This window comes from Centruroides sculpturatus, unplaced genomic scaffold (assembly GCF_000671375.1).
Source record: "Centruroides sculpturatus isolate CEXI.00-Female unplaced genomic scaffold, Cexi_2.0 scaffold602, whole genome shotgun sequence".
Classification (NCBI taxonomy): domain Eukaryota; kingdom Metazoa; phylum Arthropoda; class Arachnida; order Scorpiones; family Buthidae; genus Centruroides; species Centruroides sculpturatus.
In genome coordinates, this window is record NW_019384890.1 from 313,951 (window position 1) to 327,284 (window position 13,334).

Sequence of the window (13,334 nt, forward strand, 5' to 3'; positions counted from 1 at the left end):
TTGTTCTCTCCTGTACAGGTGTGATACCACACACGCTACACAAAAGCCTGGGAACATTACAATTGAGTAGAAATACATACATCACACTACAGAAGGCCACTATATTGAATACATGTCATATTGTTAGGAAATTCCTTAATACAGACACTGACACACACATTTAATTTTAGTTTTGTTTTGGTTGCTATGCCTTGACTCTGGTCCGGCATAGTACACAGCCACAGGTGTGTACCGAGTATAACCCACCAAACCCAACACACAATAATATTCTAAAGTTTACAAGCATAAGGATATTTTAATTCTTGCAAAGATGTATTTTAATTGATATTTTCAGTTCTTTTCAGCTAAAATACAAATGTTAAATATCAGCAGCTAGATGCCAAAATAAAAGTAAAAATACGTCACTTTAAAATCTCAATTTTTATATTTTCTCTACAGATCAACTGAATAAGAATGTTGTTAGATTTTTCTGTTTTACAAATCAGATATCTAGAATGTTTTTAGAACTCAAAATTTCCCCAAAAATTCTTGCACACTAGTACACAAAGTAAAACAATTTATGAAACAATTAATAATTACTATTAGTTTAAAAAATTCAAATTGATTCATACAAATTATTAAATAGGCTTACTGTAATTTGCTGCACAACTCTCTGATAAATTAAAATAAAAATTTTTTAAATTAAAATAATACTTTAATATAAGCATAAGCCATCATCATAGGCTAACAATGTATTACATCAAGTTTATAATTGTATCATATACAATTATAAACTTCAATACATTGATTAATAGAAATAAAATTGCAGTCATCACCAATGCAACATCACAAATGATATTTTTTATCTTGGTATGGTAATTAATGGAGTTCTTGACATCCAGAAATGCAAAATTTCTTTATGATAATGATATGCAAGTCATACAATTTTTTTCTGAAAATTTATTTAAAAAATGCAACAACTTTTTGCAAAAAGATAAACTATTTTAGAGTTTTTGATTGACTTTTTCATTATTATTATTATTATTATTATTATTACTTTTTTTGAAAACATAAATTTTATGCTTTAAAATATATTTTGACATTAAAATTTTTATTTTATAATAAATCTGTGAAAAAATATGAAAAATAATATTTATAAAAACTTAATGATGATAAAACTTCTATTTAGCTATTTAATTGAGACATAAAAACGTTTTAAATGTAGTTTATTAATTTTCAAATTTCCTGCACAAGAAGTGAATAATTTGTTCTAATTCAAGTTTAAATGAAATTTTATCTATTAAATAGTGTCAAAAAGCATTTTGAAATAACAACAGATTTTCTGTTTGTTCTTTTTAAAGCTCTTTCAGTTTTACTTTTTCATAAGAGTCAAAACTGGTTTAGTAACAAAGACCAACTCATTCTTACTACATGCACATAACAGTGTAAGTAGCTAGTGATGTAAAAAGTGACCGAATTGATTATAAACAAAATAAACAACATTCCAATTTCATTTTTAAAACACAAGATAATTTCTCCAATGAATGTCTATAGGTGTAGACATGATGCTTTCAGTTTTTTGCAGCTATTGTCATAATATTTTTTATACCACAAATTTCCCCCAAACTTCATTAGTTCAATTGGAAATATTCTACATCTTTATTACAAATTATAATTTAGCTAATTTTTATGGCCTTTATTATATTAAAGATTACTTATTAATTTATTATAATTAAGTGTAAATAGTACAGATTGTATATTACATATACATAATTTTTACAATTTAAAAAGTTATAATCCCATTATTTATATTTTTTATTAGATCCTGATGAATCGAGTTCATTTCTTTTGGAATTAAGTTCATTTTTGAAAGAAATGAGTAAGTAGATTTATTTTCTATGATTGAAAAAGTTTTATTATTGTATATCTTATTCTTTAATTGAGAATAAGCAATTTCTTGATTGAACAAAAATACAGAGGTGATAATTATTTCATAGTAAAGACAAACTATTATTGTATATATATTTACATTAAGAGAGTGTAGATAGTTGTAATGTAAAATTTAATGAACTTTATGCACTTTAGAAACATGTGCTCTAGAAAACTTTTGACAGTAGACTGTAATACAATTTAAAAAATCAATAGCATTTCTGCTGAAATTTGTCTTATTATAAAATTCTTAGTCATACATAAATTATTTGAAGAATAGATTAAATAAATATATTCTTTCTGTAAATAACTTGATTATGTTTATTAAGATACATGCAGAAGTAATAATTTTTTGCTTGTTTTAGGTTTTATATTTGTATACACAAGCATGTTACTTACAAGTAAAAATAAAAAACGGTGTGCAAATACATATTGTTTTTTTATTATTGAAAAAAATTGTTGCCATTTTATTACCACTGCAGTAGTTCTCATTGGCAACTACGTAGTTACGTTGTTGAAAATTAAAAACACTCCTTTCCAATTGGGTTAATTACAGTTTCTTCACAATAGGATCTAGTTCTAAAATTATATATTTCTGAATACAAGATATTACACAGAACCTTAATCAGCATACTATTTATTTATTCTAATGCTTAAGGCCTTCATCAGGAATAATAAATGCATGTAAAGGTCTACTAGCAAATAATAAACAAACTTATATAATGTTAAAAAATAATCTTTTTTAAAAAGAAACTTTAAAATTGTGCAAATTATTTGAAATATTCTTATTCATTTTTATAAGAAGAAAAATATAAAAACAAGGTGAGATTTTTAANTTTAAGAAATGAAACTTATAACTTTTAAATTTTGACTCTAGTGTTTATTTTTTGAAATTATATATAGGATGTTACATAAGTTTATTACAATTTATTGTTTACCTATTTACAATCTATTGTTTACCTAATCTTAAATTATAATTTTAGTTATCCAGGTTCATTGGATCCTAATGGTTTTACAAAAGCAATACAAGAAGGTCCTAAGAGTGTTGAATTTACAAGAATTGTTGAATGGTTATCAAAAGAATTACAAGTTGTTCTCAAGTTAGAAGGCTGTGTGAATGCAATAACAAGTATGTATACAATGTGTAATATCTTAAAGTCCAAATATTTTGAAATATATCATCAGTTCAACATTGTGATTAGTAATAGTCTGGAAGGAATTTAGCTTGGTGCATAGTAACATATAGTAGCAATATAATACTTAGGAGTTATAAGTTTGATTTCCATTCTTAGCTATTCATTTTAGACAATTGTAAATTTATCAGTTAAATTATAAACTTATCTGGTTATTAAACTTAAAAGAGTAATATTGCCTTTTGTTTTCAGTTACAGTGGTGCCTCGTATAACATACTTAATCCGTTCCAGGTGCATGTCCGTTAAGTGAAAAGTCCGTTATACAAAATGCATTTTCCCATAGAAATACATGTTTAAACATATAATTTGTTCCACAGCATAAAATAACCATACTGTACCATTAAAAAAATGAAAATGGAGCAGTCACCAATTATGCTGGGTAGTCAGACGTTGTGAGGAGGAGGTGGAGGAACACTTTCTTCACACATTCATACAGATACAGATACATTGCAGCAGGTTTCTTTTTATTGTTTTTTAATTGGAGTCAGATTCAGGAGAGGCTACCGGAGCTTGCAGGGTTAGCTCCTCTTGTTCCATCCTTTGTTTTTTGCCTGCTGGCTTCTTGAAAAACATGCCCAAGGTGGTCTGTTTCTCTCTGTCTTCTTCAACACCTGTCGGAAATGACGGGCAAGGGTGTCATTGTAGAGATCATTGATCCTGGTGGCCTCAGCTCTGTTTAGATAATGAGTGTTGGTAAACTCCTGAACCTCTCCCATTCGACAAGGAAGTTGTTGTCAACTTTCACTCCTTCTGATGATTTCTGGCTTTGTTTCAATTGAAATCACCTTTTTGGTTTTTAGAAGCCATGATTTGCACAACACTTGAATAAATGTAAATACCCTGCACTGAGGTGATATACGTAATAAACAAGGGAGCAAGCCGAATTCCACCGGGAACTTGTTACTTCAGATATCCTAATAATATATTCTAATAACACTAATATATTATAAAAATAGCAGATTGTCATTGGCAACGGCAAAAGAGTGAAAATATCATTCGCACTTATTCACAGAAAGACCGTTGTTCGCCTCACGTAACTGCCGAACGGAAAGTCCGTTGTTCGCAGCCAGTCTGTTGCTCGAGTCACGTAACAGCCAAACAGAAAGTCCATTGTTCTCAGCATCCGTTATTCAAGGTGTATGTTATATGAGGCACCACTGTATTTGGAAAGTTATTAACTAATTCTGAAGTAAACCGAAAATATATCATAGTCAATAATTTTGATGATGATAATTATATTTAGTATACTTCTAAAACTAGTCATTATGAATTATTTCTTTATTTACAATTAACCTTCAATACTGTTTATCACTTCAGATATATATTATTTATACAAAAAATGTTAGCAAGAGCTTATACACAACTTTCCTTGTATTCGTAATTTACAAAGTTGTGTAATGCCATCTGTTGTGCAATTATATCCTAAATATAGTTAAAATACTTTAATTTTCAAATGTAATTTTGATTTAAAATCATATTTATATTGCATGTATTTGGAGATTATTAATGAATTGTAAAAGATGAAATTTGCAAATCTCTAAAGTAACTTCATTTCAGTCCATCCATTCTATACTCCAGATTAGGATTCATTTCTCTTATAAAGAATTTCTTTCTCTCGCTAGAGGAAAATTTTGATCAGTAGATGAACAAACCATCTTTTTTTTTTTTTCAGGAAAACACATTTAAATTATTTTGTTTTCAATAACTCATTCAGAGTAAGTCTGAAAAATCTGTTCTTCTAATTTTATTACTACTACAAATTACCAATTGTTAAAAAATTAAATATCTGTTTAAGCTGTATCTCATCTGCACAAACCTTAATTTATATTAACTAGCATTTAATTTTAAAATTTAAATTATTTCCTGAGGATTCTGGCAGGTCATGCATATATGGTATTTCTATCTGACTTGTGAGATTTTTTTGTTTATTGAAATACATAAATTTGAGTTTTGAAATAATGAAGTCTTTTTATAAAATTACATTTATTTTGCACAAATTAATTTTAATTGTGAAATAATTGTGAAATTCTGTGGAAAATGTAGAAAATTTTGTATCATTTAGATCCTGTTGTATTGTTTACTTGTTTCCGCATTATGAAGGCATGTAGAATGTTCCATTGTTAGCTGTTTCACTACAACATTCTACATGCCTTCATAATATGGAAACAGGATCTCTTTCTCTCTTTTTTCTTTTTTTAGCTATATTTAAATTTAATGTTTTATAGTTAATATTTTTTGGTATTCATTTTGCTATATTGATTAGCTCTTCTTTCAAATTAAGATTAGGTTTTTTTTTCTATTGTAAGAAGAAAGGAAATAGACAATTGTATAAATCATTATTTACTTTTTTAAATTATTATTTATTGTTAAAAACGATTATTAATTTTTTAAACTTACTCAGAATTTTTCCAGTTTCATTGTCATTGTATATTGACAGTAGAATGTGTCTCCAAAAAACATAAGAAAATTATAATGTTTGATTTATGCAGATTTATAGGTTTGTAAATATACACTTACGATACTTTGACTTACAATTAAATAAAACCATTTGTTAAACACCAATTTGAAATACATAGTATAGAGTGAAAGCTTTGAGGAAATAAAAACTTATATTCTGAATATCTTTTTTATAAGCAAAATCTGTTTGGCTTTAATTATCCTTTGAAACAAACATATATATATATTAAAAATACATCATATTTAAGCAACATAAAACTTATGCAGTTTTCAATGTGTGTGAAACCTTTAGAACAGATTAACTATGTAAGCTGAAGACTGAATATAGTTGAACAAATTATAATAAATTTAAGTATAATTTATAATAAATCTGCCAGGAGTAAGTGAATATGTTTTCGAAACAATTTAATATAAAAACTACTGAAAATATTATATATTACATTGTAATTAATAAATATTATATATATTATTACAACAATATATGTCGATATTATGTATATATATACACACTTAATATTGATACTATACACATTGCTCTTCTATTTTCTTTTACAAATATTACAAACATACTTAACATTTACAAGATTATGTACTGGTACAAGATTATTGCATACATACCTCTGTTTATTCATATAATTCTTATACTCTCATAGATAAAACATGATAATGTGATAAGACTTTTATGATCTTGTTATGTATCTTTGACTTCTGTTGTTGGTTTTAGGATAACCTGGAAAAATTTATTTCATTTACCAGTATTTATTTAAATTAAAGATAGTAGCTTACAAACTATTAATAATGTCCAAAAGACTAGCTTCCATTATTTTGAAAAATATTAAATAATAATAATAATAATGCACTGAAAAAATTAGCAAGTACACAGAACTCACCCAGGAAATCAGGCATTTGTGGAGGATGGATAGGGTGCTTATTGTACCTGTTGTTCTCTCCTGTACAGGTGTGATACCACACACGCTACACAAAAGCCTGGGAACATTACAATTGAATAGAAATACATACATCACACTACAGAAGGCCACTATATTGAATACATGCCATATTGTTAGGAAATTCCTTAATACAGACACTGACACACACACACTTATTTAATTAGTTTTGGTTGCTATGCCTTGACTCTGGTCCGGCATAGTACGCAGCCACCGGTTTAAACCGAGTATTACCCACTAAACTCAACATAATAATAATAATAACATCATCATCAATCCACAAGACATGCCAAAATTTCTTACTCAGGGCATCACCTACATGAAACAAAAACAACAAAACCACAGACCCCACACAATACAGACCAATTACATGTCTTCCAACACTCTACAAATTATTGACATCCTGTATCACAAACAAAATATACAAACACGTAGAAGAACACGACATTCTTACAGAACAACAAAAAGGTTGCCGTAGAAATCACAGGGGATGCAAAGAACAGTTACTCATAGATTCAGTCATTCTACGGCAAGCACACAAACAACACAGAAACATACACATGGCATATATAGACTACAGAAAAGCATTCGACAGTGTTCCACACAGTTGGCTGCTACATATTCTACACATGTACAAAATACATCCATCACTCATTGCATTCTTCGAAAACACTATGCAGCACTGGAGAACAACACTACATCTCAGGGTTAGTAACACTTCCATACAAACAAACGAAATATTCATTAGGCGAGGAATTTTTCAAGGAGATTCCTTGAGTCCTCTCTGGTTCTGCCTAGCCCTGAATCCATTATCCAACATGTTAAACAACACGCAATACGGCTACAATATCAGACACGAAAAAACAACACAGTTTACACTCTCACATCTCATGTACATGGACGACATAAAACTTTATGCATCCACACAAAAACAACTTCATCAACTCCTACAAATCACACATTCATACACTAAGGACATACAAATGGAGTTTGGCCTAGACAAATGCAAAAAACTTCACATAGAAAAAGGAATCCTGAAGAAAGAAGATTTTGCACTTGGAAATGGAGACGTTATTGAATCCATGGAAGAGGGCGAGTTCTACAAGTACTTAGGATTCCAACAGGCCAAACTAACAGAACATACACAAATAAAGCAACGATTAATTAAAGAATACCAAAGTAGGTTAAACGCTATACTTAGAACACAGTTAAATGCAAAACACACAGTTAAAGCAATAAACACATATGTCATCCCAGTACTCACATACTCTTTTGGAGTTATACATTGGACTCACACAGATCTCGAGCAACTCCAAAGGAAAACAAGAACAACACTTACTAAGCATAAACAACATCATCCTAAATCCGCCACAGAAAGATTAACCCTTCCACGTAAAGAAGGCGGACGTGGCCTGATTGACATAGTTAACCTTCACTACAAACAAATACAGTCACTGCGAGAGTTTTTCTACAAGAAACAAGAAACATCACAGTTACATAAAGCAGTAACTCTAGCAGACTCAAATAACACACCATTAAACTTACACTCACAACATACAGACATGACACAACATATAAAAAGCATAGACAACATTAAGCAATCATGGGCTCAAAAGGCTCTCCATGGCAGGCATCCTTACGACCTGGCCCAGGATTTTGTTGACAAAACTGCGTCAAACAGCTGGTTAGATCGGGGATGCCTCTTTGGGGAGACGGAAGGATTCATGATTGCCATACAGGATCAGGTCATAAATACTAAAAACTACAGAAAACACATACTCAAAGATACAACACTCACAAATGACACATGCAGAAAATGTCACATCATGCCAGAAACTATACAACACATCACTTCTGGTTGCAAGCTCTTGGCACAGACAGATTACTTACATAGACACAATCAAGTAGCAAATATAATACACCAAGAGCTTGCAAAGAAACACAAATTGGCAGACATCCACGAACCATACTACAAGTATATTCCACAGACAGTATTGGAAAATAACACGCACAAAATGTATTACGACAGAGCCATAATCACAGATAAAACAATTTACCACAACAGACCAGACATCACACTCATTGACAAACACAATAAAATCACATACATTATAGACATAGCCATTCCAAACACTCACAATGTACAAAACACATGCACTGAAAAAATTAGCAAGTACACAGAACTCGCCCAGGAAATCAGGCATCTGTGGAGGATGGATAGGGTGCTTATTGTACCTGTTGTTCTCTCCTGTACAGGTGTGATACCACACACGCTACACAAAAGCCTGGGAACATTACAATTGAGTAGAAATACATACATCACACTACAGAAGGCCACTATATTGAATACATGTCATATTGTTAGGAAATTCCTTAATACAGACACTGACACACACATTTAATTTTAGTTTTGTTTTGGTTGCTATGCCTTGACTCTGGTCCGGCATAGTACACAGCCACAGGTGTGTACCGAGTATAACCCACCAAACCCAACACACAATAATATTCTAAAGTTTACAAGCATAAGGATATTTTAATTCTTGCAAAGATGTATTTTAATTGATATTTTCAGTTCTTTTCAGCTAAAATACAAATGTTAAATATCAGCAGCTAGATGCCAAAATAAAAGTAAAAATACGTCACTTTAAAATCTCAATTTTTATATTTTCTCTACAGATCAACTGAATAAGAATGTTGTTAGATTTTTCTGTTTTACAAATCAGATATCTAGAATGTTTTTAGAACTCAAAATTTCCCCAAAAATTCTTGCACACTAGTACACAAAGTAAAACAATTTATGAAACAATTAATAATTACTATTAGTTTAAAAAATTCAAATTGATTCATACAAATTATTAAATAGGCTTACTGTAATTTGCTGCACAACTCTCTGATAAATTAAAATAAAAATTTTTTAAATTAAAATAATACTTTAATATAAGCATAAGCCATCATCATAGGCTAACAATGTATTACATCAAGTTTATAATTGTATCATATACAATTATAAACTTCAATACATTGATTAATAGAAATAAAATTGCAGTCATCACCAATGCAACATCACAAATGATATTTTTTATCTTGGTATGGTAATTAATGGAGTTCTTGACATCCAGAAATGCAAAATTTCTTTATGATAATGATATGCAAGTCATACAATTTTTTTCTGAAAATTTATTTAAAAAATGCAACAACTTTTTGCAAAAAGATAAACTATTTTAGAGTTTTTGATTGACTTTTTCATTATTATTATTATTATTATTATTATTACTTTTTTTGAAAACATAACTGTAATTTTATGCTTTAAAATATATTTTGACATTAAAATTTTTATTTTATAATAAATCTGTGAAAAAATATGAAAAATAATATTTATAAAAACTTAATGATGATAAAACTTCTATTTAGCTATTTAATTGAGACATAAAAACGTTTTAAATGTAGTTTATTAATTTTCAAATTTCCTGCACAAGAAGTGAATAATTTGTTCTAATTCAAGTTTAAATGAAATTTTATCTATTAAATAGTGTCAAAAAGCATTTTGAAATAACAACAGATTTTCTGTTTGTTCTTTTTAAAGCTCTTTCAGTTTTACTTTTTCATAAGAGTCAAAACTGGTTTAGTAACAAAGACCAACTCATTCTTACTACATGCACATAACAGTGTAAGTAGCTAGTGATGTAAAAAGTGACCGAATTGATTATAAACAAAATAAACAACATTCCAATTTCATTTTTAAAACACAAGATAATTTCTCCAATGAATGTCTATAGGTGTAGACATGATGCTTTCAGTTTTTTGCAGCTATTGTCATAATATTTTTTATACCACAAATTTCCCCCAAACTTCATTAGTTCAATTGGAAATATTCTACATCTTTATTACAAATTATAATTTAGCTAATTTTTATGGCCTTTATTATATTAAAGATTACTTATTAATTTATTATAATTAAGTGTAAATAGTACAGATTGTATATTACATATACATAATTTTTACAATTTAAAAAGTTATAATCCCATTATTTATATTTTTTATTAGATCCTGATGAATCGAGTTCATTTCTTTTGGAATTAAGTTCATTTTTGAAAGAAATGAGTAAGTAGATTTATTTTCTATGATTGAAAAAGTTTTATTATTGTATATCTTATTCTTTAATTGAGAATAAGCAATTTCTTGATTGAACAAAAATACAGAGGTGATAATTATTTCATAGTAAAGACAAACTATTATTGTATATATATTTACATTAAGAGAGTGTAGATAGTTGTAATGTAAAATTTAATGAACTTTATGCACTTTAGAAACATGTGCTCTAGAAAACTTTTGACAGTAGACTGTAATACAATTTAAAAAATCAATAGCATTTCTGCTGAAATTTGTCTTATTATAAAATTCTTAGTCATACATAAATTATTTGAAGAATAGATTAAATAAATATATTCTTTCTGTAAATAACTTGATTATGTTTATTAAGATACATGCAGAAGTAATAATTTTTTGCTTGTTTTAGGTTTTATATTTGTATACACAAGCATGTTACTTACAAGTAAAAATAAAAAACGGTGTGCAAATACATATTGTTTTTTTATTATTGAAAAAAATTGTTGCCATTTTATTACCACTGCAGTAGTTCTCATTGGCAACTACGTAGTTACGTTGTTGAAAATTAAAAACACTCCTTTCCAATTGGGTTAATTACAGTTTCTTCACAATAGGATCTAGTTCTAAAATTATATATTTCTGAATACAAGATATTACACAGAACCTTAATCAGCATACTATTTATTTATTCTAATGCTTAAGGCCTTCATCAGGAATAATAAATGCATGTAAAGGTCTACTAGCAAATAATAAACAAACTTATATAATGTTAAAAAATAATCTTTTTTAAAAAGAAACTTTAAAATTGTGCAAATTATTTGAAATATTCTTATTCATTTTTATAAGAAGAAAAATATAAAAACAAGGTGAGATTTTTAAAGAAAACTTTGAAGTGAAGAGCAATGATGATAAATGCTTAGAAATACAGTAGAAATTTTATCTAAAACACTTTGCAGAATAAATAAATAAAAGCAATTGTGGCATTGTACAGACTGACTTCTCCACATAATTGGAAATCACTATGTCATCTGTTGATTGTGCCTTGACACTATACCATGCATACATAACATTATATTAGATTTTGAGTAAATTAATTTACCTTTAAATACAATAATTGTTACAATATTTATAGTTTATGAAACCTTAAATGCACAGTGCTTGATGTATCCAAAATACAAAAATCATAGAGTTTCTGGATTATCTGAAAGATCCCTGCTCTCATCAAGTTTAGATAATCAAGTTTCCACTGTAGTTACAAATAATTATATATCTAATTTGATTAAATGTATAATAAATTAATTAAAAAATTTTTAAATTAAAAGAAGTACATATCATCATAGGGTATAAACTTGATATAGTACATTGATTAATAGAAATAAAATTGCAGTCATCACCAATGCAACATCACAAATGATATTTTTTATCTTGGTATGGTAATTAATGGAGTTCTTGACATCCAGAAATGCAAAATTTCTTTATGATAATGATATGCAAGTCATACAATTTTTTTCTGAAAATTTATTTAAAAAATGCAACAACTTTTTGCAAAAAGATAAACTATTTTAGAGTTTTTGATTGACTTTTTCATTATTATTATTATTATTATTATTATTACTTTTTTTGAAAACATAACTGTAATTTTATGCTTTAAAATATATTTTGACATTAAAATTTTTATTTTATAATAAATCTGTGAAAAAATATGAAAAATAATATTTATAAAAACTTAATGATGATAAAACTTCTATTTAGCTATTTAATTGAGACATAAAAACGTTTTAAATGTAGTTTATTAATTTTCAAATTTCCTGCACAAGAAGTGAATAATTTGTTCTAATTCAAGTTTAAATGAAATTTTATCTATTAAATAGTGTCAAAAAGCATTTTGAAATAACAACAGATTTTCTGTTTGTTCTTTTTAAAGCTCTTTCAGTTTTACTTTTTCATAAGAGTCAAAACTGGTTTAGTAACAAAGACCAACTCATTCTTACTACATGCACATAACAGTGTAAGTAGCTAGTGATGTAAAAAGTGACCGANTCGAAACAATTTAATATAAAAACTACTGAAAATATTATATATTACATTGTAATTAATAAATATTATATATATTATTACAACAATATATGTCGATATTATGTATATATATACACACTTAATATTGATACTATACACATTGCTCTTCTATTTTCTTTTACAAATATTACAAACATACTTAACATTTACAAGATTATGTACTGGTACAAGATTATTGCATACATACCTCTGTTTATTCATATAATTCTTATACTCTCATAGATAAAACATGATAATGTGATAAGACTTTTATGATCTTGTTATGTATCTTTGACTTCTGTTGTTGGTTTTAGGATAACCTGGAAAAATTTATTTCATTTACCAGTATTTATTTAAATTAAAGATAGTAGCTTACAAACTATTAATAATGTCCAAAAGACTAGCTTCCATTATTTTGAAAAATATTAAATAATAATAATAATAATGCACTGAAAAAATTAGCAAGTACACAGAACTCACCCAGGAAATCAGGCATTTGTGGAGGATGGATAGGGTGCTTATTGTACCTGTTGTTCTCTCCTGTACAGGTGTGATACCACACACGCTACACAAAAGCCTGGGAACATTACAATTGAATAGAAATACATACATCACACTACAGAAGGCCACTATATTGAATACATGCCATATTGTTAGGAAATTCCT

General features: G+C 27.9%; 2 protein-coding genes across 2 annotated transcripts in view; one reads left to right on the forward strand and one right to left on the reverse strand.

Moving 5' to 3' along the window:
• Nucleotides 1-6,393, reverse strand: part of LOC111631215 (DNA-directed RNA polymerases I and III subunit RPAC1-like) — a 68,185-nt gene extending 61,792 nt beyond the window's left edge. The window contains exon 1 of the mRNA XM_023375419.1: nt 6,178-6,393. The gene's annotated coding sequence lies outside the window, so the exon portion shown is untranslated. The remainder of the gene's footprint in view (nt 1-6,177) is intronic.
• LOC111631204 (protein FAM98A-like) overlaps nt 2,297-13,334 on the forward strand; it is a 28,371-nt gene continuing 17,333 nt past the window's right edge. The window contains exons 1-3 of the mRNA XM_023375409.1: nt 2,297-2,309; nt 2,825-3,037; nt 10,551-10,607. Coding sequence (XP_023231177.1) covers nt 2,297-2,309; nt 2,825-3,037; nt 10,551-10,607 — 283 coding nt within the window. The remainder of the gene's footprint in view (nt 2,310-2,824; nt 3,038-10,550; nt 10,608-13,334) is intronic.